The sequence below is a fragment of the Mastacembelus armatus genome, chromosome 22 (assembly GCF_900324485.2).
Source record: "Mastacembelus armatus chromosome 22, fMasArm1.2, whole genome shotgun sequence".
NCBI classification, from domain to species: domain Eukaryota; kingdom Metazoa; phylum Chordata; class Actinopteri; order Synbranchiformes; family Mastacembelidae; genus Mastacembelus; species Mastacembelus armatus.
This window is the reverse complement of record NC_046654.1, coordinates 8033872-8060987: the sequence shown is the minus strand read 5'-3', so window position 1 is coordinate 8060987 and position 27116 is coordinate 8033872. Positions and strand designations below refer to the sequence as shown.

Here is a 27116-nt window from a genome sequence, read left to right as displayed (position 1 = left end):
CTCGTGATTTATTGTTGTCAAAGATACACTTTAAGTAAAATGCACTAAATGATTTAAGTTTTCAGGCAAAATTTACATTTGAAAGCCGGCCCACTCTGGAGAGTGCCCCACATCAAATATGCAAAGTTGATTATGTGGATCATCTATTTAGTGCTTCTGAATCATTGTTCTAGCCCTCTCAGTGATATTAAACTCTGTAAGGATCGTCTGCGGTTTATGTCTATTCTTGGATTCAGTTTCTGAGATGGAAATTAAAAGAGCTACAAGGGAGATAGTACTGCAACAAAACCCAGACTACACAGAGTATTAAATCTGCCTAAAGGTTAAGGTAGTTTCATTGAATGGTACTGGAAATTTCCAGCTGAGTTATCGTACTGGATGTTGTATGTTTAAAGTAGAACAGCCCGTGTTGAATGTAAGAACCTGTACTCATTTTTATTTTCTGTGTTTTTCTTCTCAGTATTCAGTGTAGACACCAGACGGATGATCAGTTCAATCTCCACTCACTTATATAGGCATGCCATATCTATAACTCTCTCTATCGCTGGCCCTTTTTAACCCTTGTCAGTTATTGCAGACCTGTAGGAATATCTGACAGCTCCCAAGGGGGTCTGGCTGCTGCTGAAACCAAACCAAAATACTGATGTTACCATTTCTGCCTCTCCTACTTTATTTTCCTGTCCACCGATTCTCCCTTGGCACACCTTTATATATACTAGTCACTTTTCTCTGGAGGAGTGAACCACAGTGCAATAATCTTTTAGATACAGTTAATCTACAAACTAATGACCCAGTCTAAAATCTGGAAGCTACTTTCCAAAACAAAAAGAAGAGGCTGTTAAAGAACTACTGCAAAGCAACAACACAAAGAACGAAGATATTAAAGAAGATATGAAAGTAACAGTGAAACATAGCAATTATGTTGCTATGTTTCACTCCAAATGTGGAGCAGGAAAAATCAGTGTCAGTGACATAATTGAGTTACAGCAAATATTCTAGCAAAATATAGTCTACAAAAAAATTTGAATTGTCTCTTGAACCCAGTCTTACATGATTACATTGATAACTGTGACACCCTTGGAGAATATCAAGAACAACCCACCAATCAGACTTAAAACACTGCCGTGATCTATTCCAACACTGGGGGATAAAAAGGCACACACCTAAAGTGCATTCAACACAGATTTCATAATTGACATAGACCTGATCAGAGAGATTTTCCCCCTGTGCCTGAGCACAAACCCAAACACATTTCCATTGTTATTAGTCATTTAAAATGATCTAATGGTGATCATATCTCCACTTGCAGAAAAATCACAACACTAAGAGGCCGTTTCAATTCTGCACTGATGGATGTCAGAATGCCACGCAGGCAACCTGAGGTGCTGTGTCACACTTGGTTGAATATGCTTATCTGCTAACATGTATTTCACTGCTACATCAAAACCGATTATTGCCTAGAAACAAATGCAACATGGAAATGAAAAATAAGAAGAGGAAGAATGCCCTGCTGTGTATGTTTGGGCCATTAACTTCATATTCATTTATAACATATTTGTAAATAAGGTGAAGTACCACACAGGGAAAGCACAGATCAGTCAGCCAATACATGCATATAATATTTTCAGACTCTTGTTCAGACTAGGGTGGTGGGAGCAAATACCCATGCTGACCTTTTCTGTGGGTGACAAAATGAAGCCGTATGGTTCATACCCCCTTTTTTTTTTTTACAGTGGAGGCTTTCGACATCAAGTAACTCACGAGTATATTACATTTACTTTACCCCACTTTCAAAACGCTGTTGTAATATAGAGCTGGGGTCATACAGTCCAAAAAGCAAACCAAAACCGTGGTGGAAAAGGGTCGGAACAAAAGTAACATTTGATACATCTCATTCATGTTTGGCATTTAGATCCCTCGCTGCTCTGCTCTGCTGTACTGTACTGAGGGTAGGCCTGCACATGTGATCAGAGAGATTGGGCAACTGACTTTCTTCCCCTGCACACTACGCCATGTTGAAAGGCTTCATTAAAGCACAGGGCTGGAGATACAGTATCAGAAGCAATTTCCCATGCCTTTTCTTCAGGAAAAAAGGATTTCATTGTTAGAAACAGAGGGAGGAAAGTCTGTGAGGGCCTTTAGATTAGATATAATACAGTGCTCCACTGCCTCTGTGCTGTAATCTATCGTGATAGGCTTGGGCTAATGGGAGTCTGACCTGCAACAGAGCTCATTGAGAGCCATGCAAAGAGGCAGAGTAGATGAAGACAGAAAAAGGAAGGGATGGCAGGAGGGCAAGTAAGAAAGACAGAAGGAGAGAGCAAGAGGAGGAAGATAAAGAGAGATGATGGGAGGGGAAATTGGCTTGAAATTTTCTGACAATGAAATGTCTCCAGTAATTGTTCCTGCTGTGATAAATGGTGTCCCAGTGTTCCATGGGTCTCCTTGTCCTTGGGAGTCAAAGAGATGAGGGAAGGGGAGGAGAGAAGAGAAGAGCAGAGAAGAGAGGGGACACAGGGATGGACTGGTGAAGCAGCATTTGGCTCCAGCTGTAAGCAGTCAACTTTCTGTAGGGGATGGTGTGTCTATACGTGTGTATGCTGGTGTATCTGCATATCTGTGACTGCATTCCTGTGCATTGTGGATGTCAAAGGACTTTTGGTGACGTGAACCAGCAGGCAGCACAGTTGTGAGTGGGGCCCCTGCCCATAGGGGATGAGTCTGACAGAATAAAAACACATCATAACACTGCAGTAATATTCCCCTGACAACCCGCTCCAAGCACTTTGTGCCCCTGAGACATTTTTGTAGCTATCCAGAGGGAAGAACATTTACCACACTGTGACTTCTTCAGCAGACAGTCTTTTAGAGGTCTAGTCATTTAAAAGATACAGTAAATCCAGCGTGGTGTCAGTTTTTACTCAATTTTTTAAAAATTACTTGCATTTTATGATAGGCATTAAGAAAAGAAACACAAGGTGATATATAAAAAAAGATGAGTGAGTAGAACCATTAAGTTAAAAAAAAAAAAACAAGATCTGAACTGCAAGTTATTCTTAATATCATTTTGTCAAAATAATACTATAAAAATTTAATAAACACATGGCTCCACATAATGGTTCAAACTTTTACCTAGCTTTATAATAATCAGTCAGTTGTGTAAAGATGCCGTAATGCAGACACTGCACATTCCACAAGTGAACGAGCCGCATCTAAAAAGCACATTCAGCATGAGAGAGAGTATTTATCAAGTTTATGTTTAACTGACAAGCATAAGGTTAATTGGCATTCATGGCTTTTACTTTAATTAGCACTTGTGTCATTTTGAAAGAAAGAAAATAACGCATGAAAGGCATAGATATAGAACAGATAAGCAAAGTTGGAAATAAGGAAAATATTTCTGTTACATACTTGAAAGAAGAAATGAGTCCTGTGTAAAAGTAGTTAATGCAAATAACATTTATCACTGTGGGACCAAATAGGAACATTAGAAGAGCAGAAAGAGGAAGCTGTTTCTACTGCAATAGGATGTAAGGAAAGCAGAGCCAAGCAGAAAAAGCTGTTCAGGCTCGGGGAAGGATAGTGAAGGCATGAGGAGGAGGACACACTGTAAATGTTAAAGAGACTGCAGAGCCTCGAGTTACCCATGACACACATTAATCATTGGTGGCCTCTCTACGCTGCATACGAATGGATGGTGATGATTCCCCCCACACACCACTATCTTACCGACAGATGTGGCATAAACACAAGTTCAAGTGTCACATAAACCACTATTTTCTCTTCTTTCCACTTCCTGCCTTTTTACTTTTCCCACTCTATGTTTTGTGCATTATTTCATGTCACCTCTCTTCCTCATTCCTGTCTCCTGCCCACACACCTAAACACACATGCACAGTGACATTCATCTTATATTGCTCTCACTCACTCTCTGGTCCCTGCTGGCCTTGGACAGGTCAGTGTCAGGCAGAAAGCGGGTGGCTGAAAGAAAAAGGTTACACTCATTATACAGATTAAACCTGTAAATGCCTTGTCATTGGTGTAATCGATGTGCCACTTCATTGCAGTGACTTATTGATCAAGCTTGTCTGGGGGTCAGACACAGTGCATCATTACAGCTTTGATAGCAGCAGGGACCACCTTTCCTTTCAGACCCTGGCCCATCCCATAGATACAATGGAGCTTTGGAAATGCAAACACAGCAGCTAACACTGTGGATCCCACATACATTAGAAGTCCTTCATTCGTCAGTGGCCATCTACCAGTGTAGCACTTTTGTGTCTGACCGGTGAGTGTGAGAAAATTAAGGAATTTACAGGGATCTCACTTATCGTACAGAAATCGTTTTCCAGCTCTGTTTGATGCTCTCCATTTTAAAAAAAATTCCTCAAGACATAAATGGTGCCAGAACACACACTCACAGTAACATACAATAAAATAAAAGAGAATGACCGCCTGTACAGTTGGTCCTGAATTGAGTCAAGAGGAGAAAACTCACAAAAATGTAATAAAGCATTTGTTTCCTAATTCCCAAAAATAGAGAATAAAATACATTTGTATGAAAACTGACAATCTATGACCTGCCCAATCTTTTCTGAGGGCTCAAATGCACAACAGTTACTTTGTTTTGGGAGATACACTTGGTTTTTTTGAAAAGAAAACTCTTTACTGCAGGGAGAGAAGAAAGGCAGAGCAATTGCCTTGCCTTGCATGTTGCCTGCCTTTCCCAATCCACAGATCACACCAAACCATGACTACAAAGAACATTAATTTGTGATTACAAATAACACAGCTTGCCTTTCTTCACATTCAGGGGAACACTGCCCCTGCCACTCATTGCACTCCTTTAGAACTCCTCTCTCTCTCTCTCTGCAGTACTGGCCTGATGGGGGAGGCATCAGGTGCACCTTTGAATTGAAAAAATAATTGGTTTTGGTAAATGGATAGATGGAAGTTTGTAATCGGCCAAGTTTGTGAAGCTGAGTTTGCATGCTTATCATGTTGAACAGCTGCACTCTCTGGGGTTTCTTTGTTATATGATGACTTTCTAAGAAAGAGCCTTGATTGCTAGGAAGCCATAATATTTTGTTTCAAACCTTGGTTGAAAACACCTCCGAATACATGGAGCATTGTAAATTATGCAACACCAAAAGTTATTTTTTTATGTAACATTTGACTTGACTACATTTTTCTGTGGCTATATTGCTGGATGGTCACAGGAAGATGTGGAAATAGAAGCTTAAACATACAGTACATGTTGCCTCTGGGAGCTCTAGTGAGGAGAGGTTAAGGCATAAAGCAAAAATGACCGGAATCTCCCATCTGTTGCTAAGGGGGAAATCTTTCATGTTAGACAGCTTTCATTTCAAGATGACACGCCCTCCCAGAGGCACAGTATCCTCAATCCATCTGTACACCACAGGTCTACTAACTAAATATCAGCAGAGCTCCACATTGCTGCGAAATGCGTCACTTGAAGATTTGAGCCTTGAAGACGTTTGAAGACGATGAGCACTGTGCTGTAGTATTTGCCACACAGGTGACAGTGTATGAGCCTGGCTTCTCACTACCAGGAATAAGCTCAGTATGAGATAAGCTCAGTATTCTCATACAGTATGAGAAGCCATATTAAAGTCTTCATCATTCACCTTTTTTTTTTTTTTTAACTCACCTTCAGTTATGTATGGAAACAGATGACCGGGAAATTGCACCCTGTCTGACAAATGGCAGTATGGCATTGCTCCATGGGCTGCACACCGGAAAACTGCCTGCTACCGAAGGGGAAGGACGGGAACAAATCGCCTCCCGCTGCTCCAATTACTGAGTACGCTCATCTCACAGAGGAACTGCAGTCAACTCCATGGGAGGGGGATGGAAAAACACTAGCTTGTATGAGGACACATGATGATGGGGTCAAGGATAATATGACATTTCATTCCAATCAGCTATTGGCCTTAATTTGTTATTTCACTAAAGCATGAGCCCATCAGACAGGTGACCAGGGTGGTCAGGACATTGCTGCATAATTCAAGCAGTTAACTGGCAACATAGTAAGAACCACTTTAAAAAAAAAAAGTCTTCTGTGAAAGTGCTAAATATTCTACTCAAGTGTTGGAGAAAGAGAAAAGCCAAGAATTTGCTGTCTAGTTAGGATGTGATATACTTGAGCTCTGCAAGTGGGTGTGACTATTCACTATTAGCTTAACAGGGGAATAGGTGGAATAGGTGGTCCTTAGGGGAATTATGGAGTTCCTAAGTTTTAAAAATAAAATTAGGAAAAAACAGGGAAGGGTAATGTGGGGTCTTTGTTAGATTTAAATGCTGCACTATGTTGTCTGTGACAGACTTTTGGTAATTTATTGCCACAGCCATTATGGTTATTAGAAAACTCACTCAGGAAGACAAATGGCAGCATGGCTAGTCGTTCCGTCAGAGCTGACAAGGGAGACGCTGCACTCTTGGCTATTGACATTTTCACACCTAAAGCCAAGCTCTGCTAGTTGTATAGCAATTCAAACCCCAACTTAATGGCAATGAGCTAAATCTTTCCTTGTCTTGGCATCTAACTTTTCTTTATTTCCTTTTTAAGAGGAGTATTCGGGCAGTCAGCAACAGGATTCAGCCTTTCAGAATGGGCATTTCATGGGCAGATTTTTTTCTCTAGACTGACAGTTTACAATGAATCTAGCCATAAATAACATTAAGAGAGGCCATTAGGAGTGTCTAAATGGAAGCCATTTTTTCTGTATGACTGAAAGTGTAGAGGGAAAAAGGAGGAGACAGAGGAGATTTGAAATCAAGGCACTATGTACCAATGTGCTTTTTCAATTTCAACATTTCTGAGCACTGTGAGTCATATTTCAGTCAGTGGCCCAGAAACAATGACAAATGATTTCAGTTGTTTTGCAACAATTGCAAGTGAAAGGTGACATGGCTATCAGGGAGGGTTTTGGACCCACAATAACACTTTGCCCAGTAGCACAAAGTACAAGGAATAAAAACAATGAGAAAGAATGAGAGAAAACAAAACTAAGTTTAAATCCCCCACATGCAGATGTTTTGTTTGATAATTTCAAAGACATCTTGGTCTACAGTAAAAGTGTTGGACAAACAGACAGAAATACAAAACACTGGATGACTGATACACCAGCATTGAGAAAGGAGCCTAGTTATGTAAATGTGGTGGAAATACTTGTCCGTCTAGACTAACCCATGTTGACCTCCCTATGGCCATCTGCTTACTGGCTCTGTTTACTGGTTGGGTTGGTAGATTGAATTCAGCAGTCCGAACAAATCAGTCATATACAATGTATGAGCAGCATTATTATTTCATGTTGAATATGCATTCATATCAAGCACACACTGTATTTTAGTCTACAGCGATACTGCGACATAGACAAAATAACAGACAGTAATTGTACCACGCAGTTATTCTCAAGTGTGTACTCTTACATGAACGCCTGGGTAAGCCACATGCTGTTGAGTAGTTGAGTGTTGAATTGCTAATGGAATGTCATGTGAAAGGGAAAGCAAGATACATGAAGGTAATGATGATGTGCTGTGCTGATCGCTTCCACAACAGTGTTGTTTGTGGCATGTTTGGGTATTTGTTGAGGAAAAAGGGTAATATACAGCACAGAGGCTGGTTCCATTACCTTGTGTCAGGACACAGCAAGTCAACTCTACTGCACCAGAAAAATTACGACGGTCTGAACAGACAGGCTCACACCATTGTTGACTCGATTCTCATAATAGCAGTGAAGCTTTCCTGGTCACAAACTGATTTAATTCAGACTTTACAAGGCAGGATATGACCCGAGATAGGCCTACATATTGTGACATGTGCATTCTGCATGCTAGGCCTTTATTGAAAATATATATTGGTTTAGTGAAAGCCAAGGTTCAGGGCAGACTGGGGTTAACTGCCATTCTCCAATAGCCCAGATGAGAAACTGATGTTCACAGCGGGAGGTCATTGTGTGTCAGTCCACCAGCTAACACTGGCTCATTGGGAACCTGGCACGCTCCATTTAACTTCACAGGGTATCCACATTCTGCGTGTCTCCCACACATACAAACACACACACACATCGAGGCCCTTGCTGCCCCAGCCTTGCCTGTACGCACGTGCAGGGCTCCATGGCTCCCAAAGCCATCCTAGGAAGCCCGAGTCACTCTGCCTCATTAGGGTAATTGAGACAGGTCCTCCCGAGACTAAAGAGCTGCTGAATTGCTACCCACTCACGCGTTTAAAAGACCGCTTAATCAAACCCTTGTGTGTGTATGTTTTGTTCCCTCTCTTTCTCATCATTCGCTTCCTCTTTCTTGTCATACTTTATTCCTTTTTTCTGCCATTTGCCCCTCTTTGAGGTGTCTGTGTGCTTCTCCATTTTAGAGTGAGGTGTCTGTGTGCTTCTAATTATCAGTAAGAAAATGATCTAGGGGATTTCTATCTCTATACAACACTGCCTTGGTGTTGAGAAAGCCTTTGGTCCATGCAAGTGTGACTGGGTGACAGCAAAGAAAAAAAATGTTGATCTGTGGATGCAGGGAAAAAGGGGAGGGGGAAGAGATTGAGTGAGGGAGTAGAGGAGAATTCACCACCTCAGCGATTCTGGGGGCAGGGCTGCTCCGCGCTGACAAAGACACCCAGATTGCAGCCAGAGGTTGTCTCAGCAAGGCGAGGTGAGACAGAACACCCGTCATGTAACAAGTCAGATTTAGCAATACTGCTGGGTCAGGTCAGACCCAGATTGAAGTTAGAGTCACTGCTGGCACCACACTGCTCGCCTCTTCTCTTGCTCATCCATCTGAACACAAATTACTGAACCTTCCTCCTACCATCCTTCCATCCATTATCTATACTGCTTATCCTATTAAGGGTGGAGGAGGCTGGAGCCAATCCCAGTCAGTGCAGGCAAGAGTCGGGGTACACCATGGACAGGTTGCCAGTTTAGCACATGGCTGACACCGTTCTCCATAAGCTGAGAAATTACTGAACCTTCTTAGTGATACTGGAAAAAGGATAGATCCAGTGTATTGTATTTTCTTTCATAACAGTACCCAAGTAGATGATGATATAAATAAGATGCTGTTTATTTGCTCCCATTAAATAAGGCAATGACAACGCAACATGTTCAACAAACTACCTTGCTCAAAACAGAGAAAAAGGGCAAGAGTGTCACCACAGAGACCTCTCTTTAATCATGTCCTACTTATTTCTCTATTTCAGTCTCTCTCTTTTGCTCTAACACTCACTATATAATTTTTTTTTTACTAACACTATCTTTTTCTTTCCATTTTTCTTATTTCCCAAGCTCCACACATAACAATTCTCTGCCTTCCTTCTCTCTTATCAGTGACAGGCTGGAAACAGAAGCGAGATAAAGAAACGCCAAAGCCAATACAAGGTGCGGTGGTCGAACACCCAGGAAGATTAGTCATTGACAATGTTTGTCAGTTAACAAAGGCAGACGTCCAGCTCAAACTGGTAAATGGTAACAGAAACAATGAGTTGAATTTCTCCTCATAATGCATTATGGGCCCCGGAGCATTAACTGCGAGATCCAGGCACATATGGTTTGTTCCCCAGAGGTGATGCAGGCCAGATTACTAAAATGGAGCTGCTACTGCATACCTTAATCAGTTCCTGTTGCTCAATCACAGACACCCACACATTTACACACATACATACAAACTCAAATACACCAGGGTCTGATTCATCACTCCCCTCTGTGGGAAGAGGAGGCCTTAACACGTGTATCTATCACTTGTTTTTCTGCACTCACTTCTACACAATATCAGATTTATCTCCTTCCTATGAATTTCATCAGTATAGTCAATTGTGTTACCATAACTGATTGGTTGACTGTAAACTATAACAATAACACAACATGGACACAGGATGATGCACAATTATCAAGTCATTTTTATTTCATTCATTTTGCTTTCAGGATGAAGTTATGGTTTGGTACTGTAAATTCTAAATCTAGCGCAACTAGAATTTAACACAGTAAGCTCATATTCTTGATCGAGCCTCATCTATGGCTGACATACAGTAGTTGCACTCAATGTCTCACCAATAATTGCTCCTATTTTGTCATCAATTGATGACACTGAAGTACTCTGCAACCCTTCTGAGGCAATAATATCTGCTGATGTGCTGCAATTGGTGAATTTTTTAAGGTCAAGCTATTTTTTTTTTTTCCATTTTAGATACAGTTTTTTTTATAGGTGGAACAATGTCCACACTATTTGTCAACTGGCCACAATCCTTAGAAATACCATCTGTAAACATGATCCTAACAACATTTTTGTTTAGCTGAGCAACATTTAGCTTGATGTCACAGTGCTACAGAAACAGTAGGGGTAGATGGAAAAAAAATAACAGTAGAATTGCAATTCTTCTTCACTTCTGAATCAATTCACTCATGCTAAAAACATTTTGAAGAACATGTGAAGAAACTAATTCACTTCACAGGTAGAAACCTATTGCCTGTACAGCGTTAACAAAACATAAACACAGCAAAAGACTCAATTTACGACACTGAGCTCTTTTTTCATACAGGACGACTGTGGGATGTGTCCAAGTTAATGAAGTTAACCAAAATAAATAACTGCAAATAAAATAAAATAATTTTAAAAAATGCATACACACACTTTTCTCTGCTTTTTTCTGTTGGTCAGAAAGTGAGTCTCATCAAGACCAGTTAGCTTAACTGTCAGTTATGCTTCATTTGCAGCTCACTGGGCACAAGGAAAGAGTCGTTTGGCACACAGTACACTGAAGTAGCAGTCAAAATATGTTGCCCTCTTTCCTTTTATTGAATTAAGAATCACTTTGAACTGAGAATCGATTTTCAATCAAATCAAACTGTCACACTGCCAAAAACTCCTACCACAAGTAAATAAGGCTGCAAAAAAAGTCTTCAATCACAACCTATAACCAAAGTTACTTTTACTCAAACCGCTTCTGTTTCTGGACAAAAAGCCAGACATCTGTCACAAGTTACCAAGGTTAACTAGACAGATGTGGACTAAGACTGTAATAATCTGGGAAGAATTGATCCATTACTGACAAACTAATCACCACACACAAATCTGCAGATTTTTTGAGGGGAAGTTAGGATAACAGTGTGCATTTACCACAATGTCTTTGTTAATAGACATTAACCTGGGTTGTTCACACAAGCTACAAATATCTGTAGCTGTAGGAATGAAAAAGGGACGCTATAGACAGATGAGCAACTATCCAATCAAGGTACGAAACAGACATGAATGTCGGATCCTTGAGACTGAAAAAATGACAACAAACAGTGACAGTATCACACAACTGCTGTGCACATGCAGGCGGGGGCAAACATATGCTTGCAATCTGAGTGACTACTTTCTTTTCAAAATCTGCAGAGGACTTCTGTGGGCACAGACTCTGTTTCTGCTAATCACGTATTTTTGACAGCATGAACAAGTTTGACATTGACAATTTTACCACTGAGGTCGCTGCTTTCCATTTCCAAATACAAGAAAATCACACAGGAAATATTAAAACTGGTATTAGACAAACAGATGTAGAACAGGTGGGATTTGGTACTGTTCACTGCTTGCAGGTGTATGCATATGCAAGCTTTATTAATACCAACTATCTTGTGCATACAGGCACAGCTTATATACCTAGACTTTGTTCTATGCATGCTTTGATAAATATAGTCCCTGGACTTTAGAGGCTTCTTTTTCCCAACAGGCCACCAAAGACAAAGAGTAAATGTATTCTAGTCAGCCGCCTGCCACTTTAAATGGCATCTCAATCAAGAAAATGGCCTCTACTCCCTTAAAATGTTGCTTTTAGAATTATTGCTGCTGTTAGACGGTGAAGACTAGACCAGAGCACTATGGTCTGAGCATAAAGCCATTTAGTGTATCTTCCAAGCCTTCCATTTTAGTTAACCAAACATAATACTGTTACATTTACCACTATGATGGAAAATGAAATTCCTTTACATGGCAGCACTGAACATTTTGTCCCTTAGTTCCACAAAGGTTTTGGTTTTTCTCTGAGACAGCTCAATTAACTATTGATCAGATTTGTGGACCTGAATGTAAATAATTAACAAAAGTGGAGATAGCATCTGCAGCTCTGCAAACAACTTCAATACAGAGGCTTCTGTGTCTCTGATCAATAGGGCGTGGACAGCGTGCACAGCAGCCACTTTGAGGAGCTCTGCAAGGTGGCCGTGGAAACAGAGAAAATCACATTTTTATCAGACACTGCAGCTGTGTCAGCAAAAACATCAGGCTACAGTAGTTACCAGGCAGTAGCTGTTTTATTGTAGACACTGGAATAGGGAAAGAGACTATTTCTCTTTGACGACCAGCAATAATGAAATTAATTTTCTGACATTGCTTTGCAATAGGTAAATGAAAACTGGAATTATTATCAAACACCGAGGCAAATGGAGAATTTATTGATGCAAAAGCTCCATCGAGAATTTTGTTCTCCAATGTGAGTCCATCATCCTATAAGCAGCTCTGGATAACAATATAAATAAAGAAAAGTACAAAGATCCTTGGAGAAGTACTGTAGGGCACTATTGGGGGGTAAATGAGTGAGGGTCCATAGGTAGTGCCATATTTGAATATGAATGCCTGCTATGATCCACATCAAGGGCACTGACAGGGGCACCTCTGTCTACAACATCCAGTGGTTGTAGTTGTGTGTCTGCATATTCGTGTGTGTGCATGTATGGGTGCACAACTGATCACTCTGCAGCCATCAGCCACCGCATTATTCCAAGGTACTTTGTACAGTGCATTAATCACAGGGACCCTTGAGCGCTTCTACAGATCCAAATATTCCGACCTTGAGGTTACAAGAAAGACATTAGTCCTGATCCACTCAAAGTATTGGAGACAGGGAGAGGGGGCAGAGGGAGGGGGCAGAAAAGCTTTCAAGGTAATGAAATTCTGCCATAATTTAAAGGAAAAGACTTGTGGGGACAAGTCTGAGCTTGAGTAAGAAAAAAAGATTAAATTGTTTTTTTTTTCTTTTTCCCCTTTATTTTAAATTAGGCTTAAGTGCATGTGGGGGGTAGTTTTTCTTTCTCTCTCTTTTTTTTTTTTGAACAAAAGCATGATAACAGCATTAACGTCCAGAATGAATCGAATCATTTCCAAACCTATTAACCTTTGACAGAATGGATGAGTGGACAGGAATGAGAATGGTGCATCGTGAAGGAGAGAAAAAACGAGAGGTAGGTGGAGGAGAGGAGGCAGCAGTGTACAGAAACAAGGATCTGTCTGGCAGGGGCCTTAGCATTTGAGGGGTGAATGCTTCTTGAGAGCATGGCATTAAGGGATCTGATGGAGCTCCCAGTGGTACTCCAAACAAAGCTAAAGCCAAAGTTAAAACCATGTGGGTGGTTGATCTGAATGGAGAAATGCTGGTTTAAAGTGCAGAAGTCTTGTGTCATACACAAGTAAGGTCTCCTGTCAGAAAGTGCTATTGGTGAAAAAATGAAATATTAGTGGGTACTAAGAAGTGAGCTGGGCAAAGGATGCAGAGAAAAGGAGACACAGCTCACTTAATCTCACTTCCTTCTCCTTACTTGTGTCTGTCCTTTCCATCCTGACTGATAGTAGAAGGGTTCCGCAGTTAACCCCATTTATTCTTTATGCTGGCTCCCACTCCCTCCATTTCTATTCCTCCCTCACTGGCTCACACAGCTGCAGCCGGTCCATTAAGTTAATTAAAGGCTCCATTTTGAGCTGGAGCCTGCTCGCAAATCCGTGTGCCAATCAATAGATCTCTGGCTTATTTTGTGGGAGGGAGGGGTGACAGCACTGGTGCTGCATTCAGGGACATGATTTGTAGCCTTGGCAGACAAGCCGTGTCCCTCTCTGTCTTGTCCTCTGTCTCTGTCTAATTTGGTAGCTACCTTGCCCCTTCCACAATCATGTTCCCTCTCTTCACTGTGATGTCATCTATCACTTCTCTCTCCCTTTTTTACCCCCAGCGATCCATGGCTTTTCCCATCTGCCTACAGGGAGTCACAGTCCTGGGCTTCCCTAAGATGCCATGTGTGCATTTGTTTTTGTCACCATCTGCACAGGGGAGCCAGCTGTGTGGGGTTACAGCTGAGGTTCGAGGATTGGGATGGTGGGGAGGGCTGTAGTGGAGCTGAAATCAACAGGATGTCCAGGGTAATGATGTGAGGATGAGAAGAGGAAGTAAGTGAAGGGGACAGTCTCAAGTTGGGAGAGTGCATAGTGATCAAAAGAATGAGATGGTTATTTTCTTTGTCTGCAGCCATGCCTAAAAGTGTCATTATTAGTGGTGCAATGCTGGTTTCAAGACGATTTGGGGAAGTGGCCTGTTATCTACCACAGCATTGTGTGTGGAGGTTTTACAAATAAAGGTCACTATTGCCCAAAGTTTTGGATAATGAAAACCACTTTTACTTGTATTACTGGAACCCTGAGTCCCATATAGGAGGCAGATGATTTTGTTCCATACTGGTGTGTAAGGTGTAAACAGTTTTACAATGACACACTGTAAGTCATCTTCAGAAAAGCTTTTTCTATGAGCCTTCATTTTCTCCAAAAAGAAAAAACAACAAAAAAAAAATGTTTCTTGACATTGTCTCACACGACAGCAAGAGTGGAAGCCCCACAGGCTAAACAACCATCATCAGCTTCATGTGGCGTTCATCTGCCATGAATAATGGCTGAGGGCAGCAGGCGGCGTAGCGGTTCAAGATTCGCAGACGAGCTCTCTCTTCTGGATGCCTCCGTTCCAACTGTCCCTCCATTCCTGCTGTCACATCAGCACCATGGCAGTGGCACAGCTCATCGGGCTTCTTTCCAGCAGTCGTTTGACAATTCTCTCTCTCCAGGGAGGGAGCCCATACAGGCCTTGATGGTTAGCCAGAGTTGTTTGTTGGAGGACTTTTCCTTCCACTTCCTTCCTCTACTCCTCTTTCAGTTTCATCTGCCTTTTTTAAGTGAGAAAGCCTGGTGCTTTTTCCACTTCTCTAATCTAAACTCCCCCCTTCTCTTTTCTCTCTCGGCCCACAAAAAGCCCAGGGGGGCTTGTTCATATTCTCTGCACTTATTGTGTTTCATCTTTTTCCTTATGACACAGAACTTACCCCCAGAGTATCCAGCTTTCAGCCAGGGAGCTGGAGAAAACGCATGGTTAACCCCATTTTATTCTGTCTATTCAATGGTTCCCCCACAAAGCTCTAGTGCTCACAGCAGATAAGAAATCATTCGCATAGACTAAAAGTGAAGGTATGGTATGCATTCAGCAGAAGTAGAAGAGAAGGTCATTTTCTGCAAGAGTGGGGCATTCAAAAGGAGCAGTGCATTTCTAAGCATTATGTTATACTGTACCGTATTGTGCAGCTTCCAAACAATAGAAGATCTCACTTACCTGGGCATTTCTGTAAAACAGCTGTTGTAAAGGTGCTATGCTGCTTTATTTTTGGCTGGCTACAGAATCTGTTCTTAGATTGGTTATTATACATTTTTATTTTTTCTGTAAAGATTTTCAGGATATAGTATTACCAAAATGTCAAACACACGCTAGGTGAAAGATATAACAAATTCAATTCAGTCTTCACAGCCATTACCATACCATGGGCCACTAATAGAAAGTCTTTTATACTGCAATACTGGTCCATATGCATACTGTCAGACAATTTATTGTTGAATAACAAATTTAACCATAACCATGCCATGCAAATAGCTGTCAAAAGAATGCATTACCAACCAGAAAGTTTAACATGTAAATGGTTGGAAGGGGAGTAAAGAAGGAAAGAGAGAACTACTGCTGTTTCTGCAATGACCTCATGTCTCTTTCACCACTCTTTCATCGTTGCTCTATTTCATTTTCTGTCTTTCTATCTTTCACTTTCTTGTATCAAGCACACACTCCCACTGCATTTCTCAAACACATGCTCCCTCATCCTCGGTCACCCTAACCACCTCATTTCTCCAGCCCTCCCTCCTCTCCAACTCTCACTCTGTGCGTAATTCAATCATCCCAAGGAGATGGATATCCGTCCCCTAGGAGCGCTTACGCTCTCCATTTCCTAAAGCGCTTGATCAGATTAATTGATTGTCCCCCTCCCTCATCTCTGCGCCCCTTATGCCGATAGAGGTTGATGTGGTAGCGGAGGGTGTGCAGAAATCAAGTTTGCATTGATATTTTTTATAAAATGGCTTTTTCCTTCTGCCCCCAGACAGACCCTGTAAAAGGACAAAGGGGAATAGATAAAGTGTGTGAGCCAGTATAAGGGGGGTGGTGGTCTACATGGAATGGTGGAAGCCTGCAGAAACAGGCAGAATTTATAAAGAGGACAAAAAAACAACCTGGAGCATAGAGAGGCACTGGCGATCAGGGGACAAGATAAAGCAAATAGGCAATCAAGGAAATGAAATAAACTGATCGTGGCTGTTTAGGCAGTTTATAGTACATGTGAGGTGAGTGTTTGGGCATGCATCTGTGTGCCATGATGTTTGGCTGCACGCATGCAGAGCACAGCAGAGGATAGAGATGGGAGAGTCAAAACAAGCCCCACAGGGAACACAGGAAGACCTCAACTCATCCATTATAACTGAGCGCCAAGCGGCTGCCATGTATCCTGATTGCTGAGTCCCTGTGGACCTGTCTCTCTCTGTCTCTCTCTCTCTCTTTCTTTCGCCCTCTAATACACACACACTCTCTCTCTCCCATCCCTATCTCTACTTCTCTTGCCCTCTTTCTTGCTGCCTTTCTTTTTGGCACTGAGGATCAGAGTAGATTACGATACTGTTCCAGGCCCTTGTCTTCTACGTCATGTCAGGGACCATACATACGCATAAAAATTCACATGCTCAGACACACGTGTACAAGCACAAAAATACAGAGGCACACAAATACACAGAGGATAGGAACTTGTTCACCTCTCTCTTATCTATCTGCCGCACATGTTCCCCATATGTGTAAAGCTTTTACCTGAGTGTGCCATTACAGCTGAGGCTTTTACCTCTGGAGAGCCAAATTACCTTTCAGATACAACCTTCTCTTTTTCAACTTGCCCTTGACATTTACTTCGCTTGCATTTGCCCTGTACATATACACTCGAACCCACACACTTTAAAACCACACATACACCAGCATGTAATCACCTTTACAGACACACACAGTTGCATTAAGTTGCATGTCCTCAGGCTTGACAATTAATTTATTTACTACACAGTCTTTAGCAAATATAGTATGTTTACTGGACAGAACACACATCATAGGCAAGATTATACTGTAACCAAAGAGGAGAGCATTTTCAACTGCAAATATTTTATACTGGGAAATTACAATTTCAAAGGCCTCACTTTAAAATTGTTTTATTTACAAAAAGAAAAAGACTAGTGCTAACCTTAAAGAAATATTAGTCTTATACATTAGCACCAGTTCTCTTCTTATTACCATAAAAATTTTAACAAATATTATAAGATTCTTTCAAAAGGTATACAAAGACACACTATCTTGAATCTAGAAAAGATGTCTGCACAAATAAATGTAAATAATTAGAAATTCATGTTTTCCCTTTTCATAATCAATGGTGTCCTTTATTAGAGTGCCATTATGCAATATATGTGGTATTAACAGTGATTTAAATTAGAACAGGCCAAAAAAAAACTGGCTGGTACCATTAAAAAAATCAACACCACACTCTGCTGCTTTGCTGTTATAAGCAAATTATATGCAAGATTGCTAACCCAAGCCAATTCAATGCTGCCTCCCTGGCATGAAATGGTGGAGAATTTTATTTATTGAGTAGCTCTTAGAGTTAGCAAGCCAAAGCGACTAAGACATATTTTTCAGCAGTTAGTGGGCTTAACTACAACAGAAGCGCAAGTGAATATCCTTATATTTCACATGCAGCAATTAAGATTCCAAAGCTCATTTTGGTTTGTTTCTGTTTCTGTTCTGACAAGTTTAAGTTAGCAGGAACAACAGACATGATTTCATGCTGTACTAGATTCTGTCTAGTAGATTTCTTAATCTTGTTACAAAAGATGTGAATTATATTAAGGATGTGCACTGTCTAAGAACAGGTCTTAAAACTGTAGCAAAAACTGCAAAAAAGTTTACTTCACACTTGCAATTGAATTAAATATATATTACAAATTTGAAATATATTTCAAATTGTAAATCTGAAAATGTTTACGTAAATAAACCTAGTGTGCTAAAGACCACAAGAATGAAACCACAAAGAAGTTGAAAAGTGAAAAATGTATGTTGAGGATCAAATTAGTATATACCAAACCACATTATAACACCACAGCTGAAAAACTGAGATAGCACTATGCAGCAAAACTGATTCTGAGAGTAGTACCCTCCTTTGCCAGAAACAAATTTAGAGAAAACAAAAATGTTTCCCCAGTAGGTTAAGAAAAATTGATTTTCCACCAGAATATTAGCTCATGCAACTGCCTACAGCCCACTGCTGGGTTACTGTAGTGTAAGAGGGGAAATGTTAATGACATGCAGGAGATGATTCATTGGGTGCACAGAAAATCATGCTGCTCCACCGTGCTGCTCGGAGGGGAATGAACATGTAAGTAGAAATAGAAAGACAGGAAGTGTATGCACCTGTACAGAGGAGATGCTGATATTGATTGGACAGACTTGTTTGGCTAAATATGCGAGTGTTTGTCTATTTCATGGTCAATTTGAGAAGTGAGTGGCATTTGCTGTTTGCCACTGTGCAGAGGAAAACATGTACAAACAGCATCTTTACAGGAGGAAAACTGAACCCTTGACCTGAATACACATACTCATCAATACAGACAGTTAAACAGATACACATACACAATACACACACATGCATGCATGCTCTGTATGCTTGAATACTCAGCCCACAAACTAAATAAACACAACATTTATTTTGCTTTCCAAAAGGACTCTCTTACTTTCCCCCCACTTTATTTGCTAGGGGGCTGAGCTCTCAGACTGGGATTGATCCTGAGCTGCTGTCTTGAACCTGTATCCCGAGGGCAGCTCAGTGCAAACATGCAGCAGCCCCTCTCCACTTACTCCAATCACGATTACACTCTCTGTTACACTACATCCACATATACAACCATGAACCAGGAACCATGAACAGATGAATTTTGAGCAAGTGCAATCATCTATAGCTGGCCTTTTTTAACAAAGTAAGGGCAATATGCTTTATATATTAAAAAAAAACTTCTCCATAGTCAAATATAAAAACCACAAGTCACAAAAGGCTTAAACAATAAACTCCTTTTTGTTTATTTGAAAATAGTGTGAGAAGTATTGGGGAACAATCAACAAATATATCAGCTGTACTGGATATGACAGCAACAATTTCATAAACCACATTCCATTGCTTTTTAATGGACAAAGCACAAAATAAATCCATTATTTTTTGTAAAAGGCAAAGACTCATTTGAACATTTTACATGCATAATTCATACAAAAGGAGATGCCTTTACAGTGTTTTCACCTGAAGACAGACAGCTAACTAGGAAGAAAACTCACTTGCCCATCCACCTTTCTTTATTTCTTTGAAGTAGGAAAAAAAAAGGGAGGAAAAGGAAATAATTTGTCTGATTTATTTATCGTTGCCTACTATGAATAAATGCCACTAAGAATTGTTGCTGTATGGCAGTTATGAATATATGGAATAGTTGGCAGCATAGTGGGAGCTGAAAGCAAAATGGTGATTAGAAGAATGCATGCATCCCACGCACGCTATGCCAGTCAGGAACCTAATGGCTCTATGGAGGCTTGAGCACTGAAAAACATATACACTTACAGTACACACTCAAATACATATACAATTACTCCCTTTGTTTTGCTGTGACTGTGCTGAATTCCTCTAGAGTTTGTGATTGATGGCTTTCATGATTGGTGCTGTGACACAAGTGGACCCTTCAAGTGAGCTAATCTACACTGCCTCCTACAGGAAAAAAGCCCACATTGGGCCTGTGAATATGTGAGAAACTCGTCACCTTCAGCCAAGTTGATAATGATGTTGATAAATGATGTTTGCATAGCACCTATCAAGTCTTCAGATTCAACCACCACAACTGCTTGACAACAACAGTGGACTCAAACAGAAGATTGTGTACTATATATTGTATCTCAGAGGCGTGTTAAATTCAAAATGAAATATAATTTAGATGTGCTCAGTCAAATATTTTCCTCATGGACTGATTGATGTTATTTATTTGCAAAGTTTTTATTAGGTCCCAAAATCTTTGCATTTACACTTAAAGGTTATTTGAGGTTACTTACTGTTACTGTTCTAATCTTGTATTGTGTGTATCATTTTTAGCCCCCATGGTATTAAAAATGGTATTGAGTATCTTCCTGGGTATTGTTATCGAGTTTGAAATTCCAGTATTGCGATAACCCTAGGTGTCAGATAGCACGTTTAGAACCTTAGCCTTTTCGTCACAAAACCATAGGCACCAATCCAGTCTTACCAGGGAGCAGCGCCCCTACCTTCCATGCAATGCGGTTGCCTTTGGTGTTGTGCTCCAGTGCCATTGGAAACTCTCCACGCTCGTAGAACTTGCGAAAAGTTGTTGGTTTGGATGGGCGCTCCTGAAAAGCCCCGGCTGCCGGGGGTCCCACCACCTGGTCAAACACAGGGACACAAGAAGAAAAGGGGAATGAAGAGAACAGAGCGAAATAGAGAAATAAACAAAACGAGACATTCACTGCAAGTGAGAGTGTTGTTTTATAAAATCAGAATTGACTGTTTTCTCCTACAAGAATAGAATTACTCCCACAGCCTTTTCTTAAAGTAATTCAGGGAGACACATGTGCCTACTTCCCTGCTCCTCTAAGGAAGGCAAAACACAGATAGTGTATGTGTGTGTGTGTGTGTGTGTGTGTGTGTGTGTGTGTGTGTGTGTGCGTGTGTGTGTGTTGGCCCTGTAGCCACAGGCACTGCCAGAGGCATTGTTAAGATCATCTTTTCTCTGCCTCCATATTGGATATGTGCATTTACTGTGCTACTGAAAGCCAATGGGACACCTGTCACATCCGCCACAGTGTCTGTGGCTACTGATATGAGGGTCATTGGTGGCATCTATACAAGAGATGTACAGAAAGTATATGCAACACACTGAAGATACTGAAGCAGAAAGAAGGCAGAGTGAAAATTTAAAATTTTATACTGTCTTCTACAAGACAATGTTCAATGTTCATGTTTCTATTCAATATAACAACATTTGTAAAATTAACATGTTCAAAGTTAATACAAAGATTATGTGTTACAAATGACAAATGACGTCTCATGAAAGACTCACTGGGTGCATTGTTCAAGTGGAAGCTACTCATGAACTTGGACTCTGGAATTTCGATTCATTTGACTCAAAATATTACTGCTTTCCAGACAGCATGTTGGAGTGGACAAATGACAGGATGTTGGAGCCGATCTCTTCCATGTCTGTGTCCCTTCTGTGCATCCTCTGCCATCTGTGTCGCGCTACCACATGACTGGCAGATGTGTTGCTGTCATTAATCCTGAGATTACCACCCATTGAGAAACGGAGGTTTGCAGCCTGCAGACAGTGAAATGTGTTGTCGTTGGCAGTGCTGTCTAAAATGGGTGTGCAACTTGAGAGAGTTTAAAGACCTTTTGCTCTATTACTATGATGCTACTTAACAGTAGTTTAGTTTTTTTTGTTACATCATACACTAGTGTTGCCTGTTTGTTGCATAATTTAAAATCAAAATAGATATAAAAAAAAGCCTAGAACTTCAAATGTAGCTCAGCAAAACACCACCAAGGAATGATGTAACATTGATTAAAGTTTAAGTTACATGTGCAAAGTGGTGTAGCTGGTGCAGGCAAAGCTAGGCTCAAGAGAACAAGAAGAGAGAAGGAACTATTATGAGGGACCCTGAGTGAGTGTCTTCAAGCACTCACTGCATTTAAACCGCTCTAATGCACCATGGGATTGCAGCACAATCATTTCAAATGAATCTGTTTGGAGCATTTGTTTACCATGCCAGGGAACTCTGAATAATATTATACTGAATTAATAAGCACAGGTTTGTATACCTGCAGGAAAAAGACTACCCAAACTAAATGTCTAACAGTACATGTAAAACAAAGGAAAAGGGTTTAAATCCATCATAACAAATGATACGTGTAAGTCCTGTCTTTAATTTTGAGTATATTTTTGGATGCAGTGTTTTTGGTCAGTTATACAGGTTACACCTACTGTTATGTTTAACACTGTCAGCAGTGCAATTCTGAAAGAGACTGACAATAGGTTACTTTGTATTGGGTTTCAATTAGGCAGACTTGTTTAACATACAGTAGTATTGTCATAAATAGTTAAGTGCCACCTAGGCATGTAAAGATTATTGGACACATTTAAAAGAATCGATACAGGAGTCAGAGTCAAGGCTACATTGGTTCAAAAGCACAGACTAAAGCAAATTGTTAAAAAAAAGGGTCTAAAAATCGATGGTTATCAAAAACTGATCTTTTGCAAGTTTCTTGTAACTTGTCTTTATTTATGTGTCTCGCACCATCCAATCACAAACCTGATCCCACCGTGATCCCCAATCACATGTCAGATCCCACTGTGCTAAACACACCAGCCAGCTGGATGTAATTTACATTCGGTAAAAACAGGGAAGGAAAGGGATTAGAGAAAAAACAACTGCAGTTTGCCAGACAATCAGCGTACCAAACCTCTTTACTCACTTACAAAGATGACACCTCAAATTTAGCTGTATCATTTTTCCATCAAATTGTGGACCATGGAGTGAGACCAAATCATTTGTTTCAGCTGAGCTCATTAAAATTGCTGTTTCTGTCTTGTTACATCAAGTGCAAAGTATAAGTCACACAGTTTGTTTCATTTAGACCCCTTTAAACACTACAACACTATAATCTGATTGCATCCTCTCTTTTCTCTGTTTATTTCTTTCACTGCTGGAGTTGTTTTGTGGCCCTAGCTGTAGAACTAGGAAGCTTTAAAGCTTGCAAGATCAGGTCTGCTCCAGATTGCAGGAATGACAAAGCCCTCATATTCAGGTAGCTATGACGGCGATTGAGCAACGCTGCACGGGTAGGAGGCTAAAAATAGCTCAGACTGGGCAGTGAGAAGAGAATGAACCCAGACTGCATTGACTGGCTGAGCAGCTTTTATGGTCAGGAGTGATGACGCTGCAGTGAATTCCATTGCCTCTGTTCATGGCTGAGGTGTTGCAAGCTTCACGACAGTTTTACTGCTTTCAGTCCAATTATGATCACTAGCACACCAACAGGTATAAAAGTATATACACATGCATTCAATGGCATATTTTCATGTGGCTCTGCACAATGTACAAAAAAGCCAAACATAGGCCTTTTCCTCCAACACTGGTGTGTGCTGCCTTTCCAGGCTGCTTAAGGAGAGTTGTAACAGGAATTCTGTTGTGATGAGATTATCACCTGCCAGCTTCCTAATACATTCCAGTACTCTGCTTGCTCCTGTTCTGCCATTCATGACATTTTGGACTAACGTTGGAGTATGCTAAGAAAAAAAAACACTAAATCCAAAAGAAATATTTATAACCACTAACCTGGTTTATTTTACAGCAGTTTAACAAAGCCCAGAATTTGAATCTGCTGTACTGGAGCATATCAGCACATCATTTTCAGCTCTCCCAAATAGGTTTAACCATTAAATGGTTTCCCTTACTCTGCCTATATTTGTTTTGATGTGAGTGGCCATTAAGGCGGTTGTATTGCTATATGAAATGTTAAGAACACACCCAATCAACGCAGCATACCACTGTGGAATCCAAAATTCAAAAACACTGGCATAAACACAGACAGTGAAAAAGGCAGACAAGGAAGCCTATAACATAGACATATACAAGCAAATTACATCTCACCCCTCCATGGAGACCATAAAGAGAGCCTGTGAGGCGACAGACTATGGAACGGAGATAGAGGTGGTGTAAGGCAATAAAGGGAGGAAGTGTCTGTTTTGTGTGCCCCTGGTGCACACATCAGGGAGTCATAACAAGGCAGTACTGGTCAGATGAGCTCCAGGCTGTCATTTCTCTCTTTCGCCTTCACTCTGCCTCTAGATCTGTTTCCTCCCTAATGCTGTTGTCCACTCCAACTAGCGCTACCGTAAACCTGGCTGCTGCAAGACCCGCAGGGGCAATAACACACAAATATGCACTATCACACACACACACATACACACACACACACACACACATAATGCACATGCTGTGCTCCCCATGGGTGAGAGCCTGCAGAGGTGATTGAACACAGGCAGGGCCTCGTGCTCCTGGTCATTTATAAAGGTGTCACTCTGAGAAAAAGATGCTCCCTCTAAGCTTATTAGTATGGCTTCCATGGCTTTCCTGCTTGATGTTGAAACATGGAGTGGGTGGGGCAGTCAAAAAAACACAGAAAAAGTAGAAAGAAAGAAATTAAGAGGGAGACCAAGATGGGATAAAGATAGAGGGTGAAAGAAACGGCCCAGAGAGACGAAGAACAGAGAGGAGAAAGGAAATCAAGAGATAGAGACAGAGAACTGGGGAGGGTGATGGAGAAATAGTGGATATGAGAGGAAGAGGGAGACAGGGAGACAAGAGGTGTGGCTCATCAATTCTGAGGGTGAGTTCAGTGTGGCGGGGCTGCTGCAGCATGTAGGTGATCCATCACTGTGCCTGGGCCTTCAGGTTCAGCTCTCTCTCATCTCTCCATCTCTCTGCCTCCATACCACCACCCCAAAACACCTCTGAATACCTCTGATGAATATCTGGTGAATGGCTGTCATCTTGTCAACTCTGCTTTGCCATCACTACTATACTTCCTCAAATGAGACCCTTATTAATCTTCTGCTTAATTTCTACCACTTTGCCCCACTGCCTTATGTCTGTAAGGGCAAAAATGCGTCTGGAGAGGAACCAGGGTACCATTCAACATAGTGTGTTGCGTCGCATTTCACTGTTGTTCTCGGTTGAGAGGTTATTGAAATCTTGCTCTATACAAAAGGCCGCCATTCCTGAGGGAGGGAGTCAGGATTGGTGAGTCACAGAGGATGGAATAGACAGGCCGAGGCTCTCCTGATAAGGTCAGCCCACGCATTGCTGCCATAGGCAACAAAATTAGCTCTCTTTATTTCTATGGCATACTGACACAGTCATGTCAGACTGTGCTAGAAATGTATACTTTCTTCTCAAACTGCATTTAAGTAAATAACAACAAACAAACACACAGACAAAATAAGTGGTGTTCAGGCTATTAGGGAATCTCTTAGACAAGATCTTTTTGCTTACTCATTTCCTGTGCAGGCCAAAACACAAACTGTTGGTGGCTGATTCCTTTCAGAAAAATAAATTTGCAATATTTGTGCAGCACTCCATTAATTTCTCATGACCAAACAGCAAGAAGTGCAATCAGTCTGCAAGTGAGTTTCATTATGTGCATAAATTAGCCCTGTTGAGAGAGACATGGTCGGATGAGAACAAATGAGTAAAGTGCTCTCACTGGACAGGAAAACACATACTGATGAAAGGTAACAGTCTTTTGTTCAGGACTCACAGGACCATGGACGTGTGCTCTACAATTGTCATAATGTCAGAGGCTTTAGCATCAACTGTATCGTATAAATGACGACATCACTTGGCAAAGACGACACCACACACCTTATGTCACTACAAAGACACAAGGATGAAAAAGACGACAGCCACCTACTATTGAACATTGCGCAAAAGGGATAACTTTAAAGAAGAACTTCAAAAAGAAGCTTCAAGCATTGAAGAGTTCCCCACTGTTTTCTGTCTCCTCTAGTTTAACCCTATCACTTAAAAGAACAGCACAGACACGGAGTGGGGGGGGGGGCGCGTTAAAAGGATGTGAAAGAAAGAGTTTGAGGTAGGCGTGTGAGGAGATGAGTGTAAGTGAAATTCACTCTGTGTGAGCGAGAAAAAGAGAGTAAGAGAACAAGGGAGAGAGAGGGAGTGAGAATGCCCTGAGTATTTTCCATCTTCTCTGTGTGGCCCACTTATCAGCCAGGCAGCAGGGCAGTCTTGTGCTTACAGAGCCCTATTGGCTGATTCATATCACCAAACCACAGTTGAGAATGTGGCACAGAGTGAATCAACCTACATGGCCAAGGCAGAATATATTAGCTGTTACTACTTGTTAAGTGAATGGGAAACAACATGCACTGAAACATACACATTACTGAACTTGTCAGTTTATTAGGTACACATAGCTTAAATGAATGCTGTTTAATTAAACTACAGTACATATTCCAAAACGATCAGCTAAATCTACACTCCTCTAAAACAGTTTCACCATAAATTAAGCATAATTCCAATAACTGACTACGCAGTTCAGTACTAGATTGAAAAACACAATTTGCTACACCACTGTTTCGTTTGGGCAAGATCATTTTCCAAACTCTACCACCTTTGTTAATTGTGCGCCTGTATATGAATGTCTATGTGTGCGAACAAAGAGAAAAAAGCACACTCTAGTACTAGTTGTTAAGAGAGTGAGGCATGCACTGATCCAATGCTTTGTCTTTACAGCCCCAATCGGTGATGACACCTGAAGGTATTAAAACTCTGCGCTCGGCCATGAAATTAATGAGACACACAAGGAAAACTACATCCCTGACCTGCTGCAGTTGCCACCTCAGCTGCTCAGAAAAAGGAATTTAACTGTCCTCCCAATTTTATTCACCAAATAAGTAGCTTCTTGTCAGTAAACATGCTCATAACTGCATTTAATTTATGGTGGACCGAAAACCCCCTCACAGAATATTAATGTTCTCGAAGTCAGAAGCAACACTTTGTTTTGGAGTGGTTATAGAGTGCTGGCCACAGCTCAGAATAGCTCCATGACTCATTACAAAGTTGAAATCTAAGTTTGTTTTGCAGGTAGTAAGGAAACTGTCAACCAGTCAGAGCATCAGCAATACCAGCAAGTAGGTGAGTGCAGTTGTGACCATATACTGTACTAAGCATGCAGCACTGGGAGCTGTGGATGGTTTGATGTGATAGCAACCACACCGTATAGGTTGCTCCCCATAGGGGGACAAAAGGAAAGGACCACACCCAAAGCAGC

The 27116-nt window shown here is 41.0% G+C and overlaps 1 protein-coding gene across 1 annotated transcript in view; it reads right to left on the bottom strand.

The window, feature by feature from the left end:
• pacrg (PARK2 co-regulated) overlaps positions 1-27116 on the bottom strand; it is a 118200-nt gene that overhangs the window by 74764 nt on the left and 16320 nt on the right. The window contains exon 2 of the mRNA XM_026305906.1: positions 20513-20647. Within this exon, the coding sequence (XP_026161691.1) occupies positions 20513-20647 (135 nt within the window). The remainder of the gene's footprint in view (positions 1-20512; positions 20648-27116) is intronic.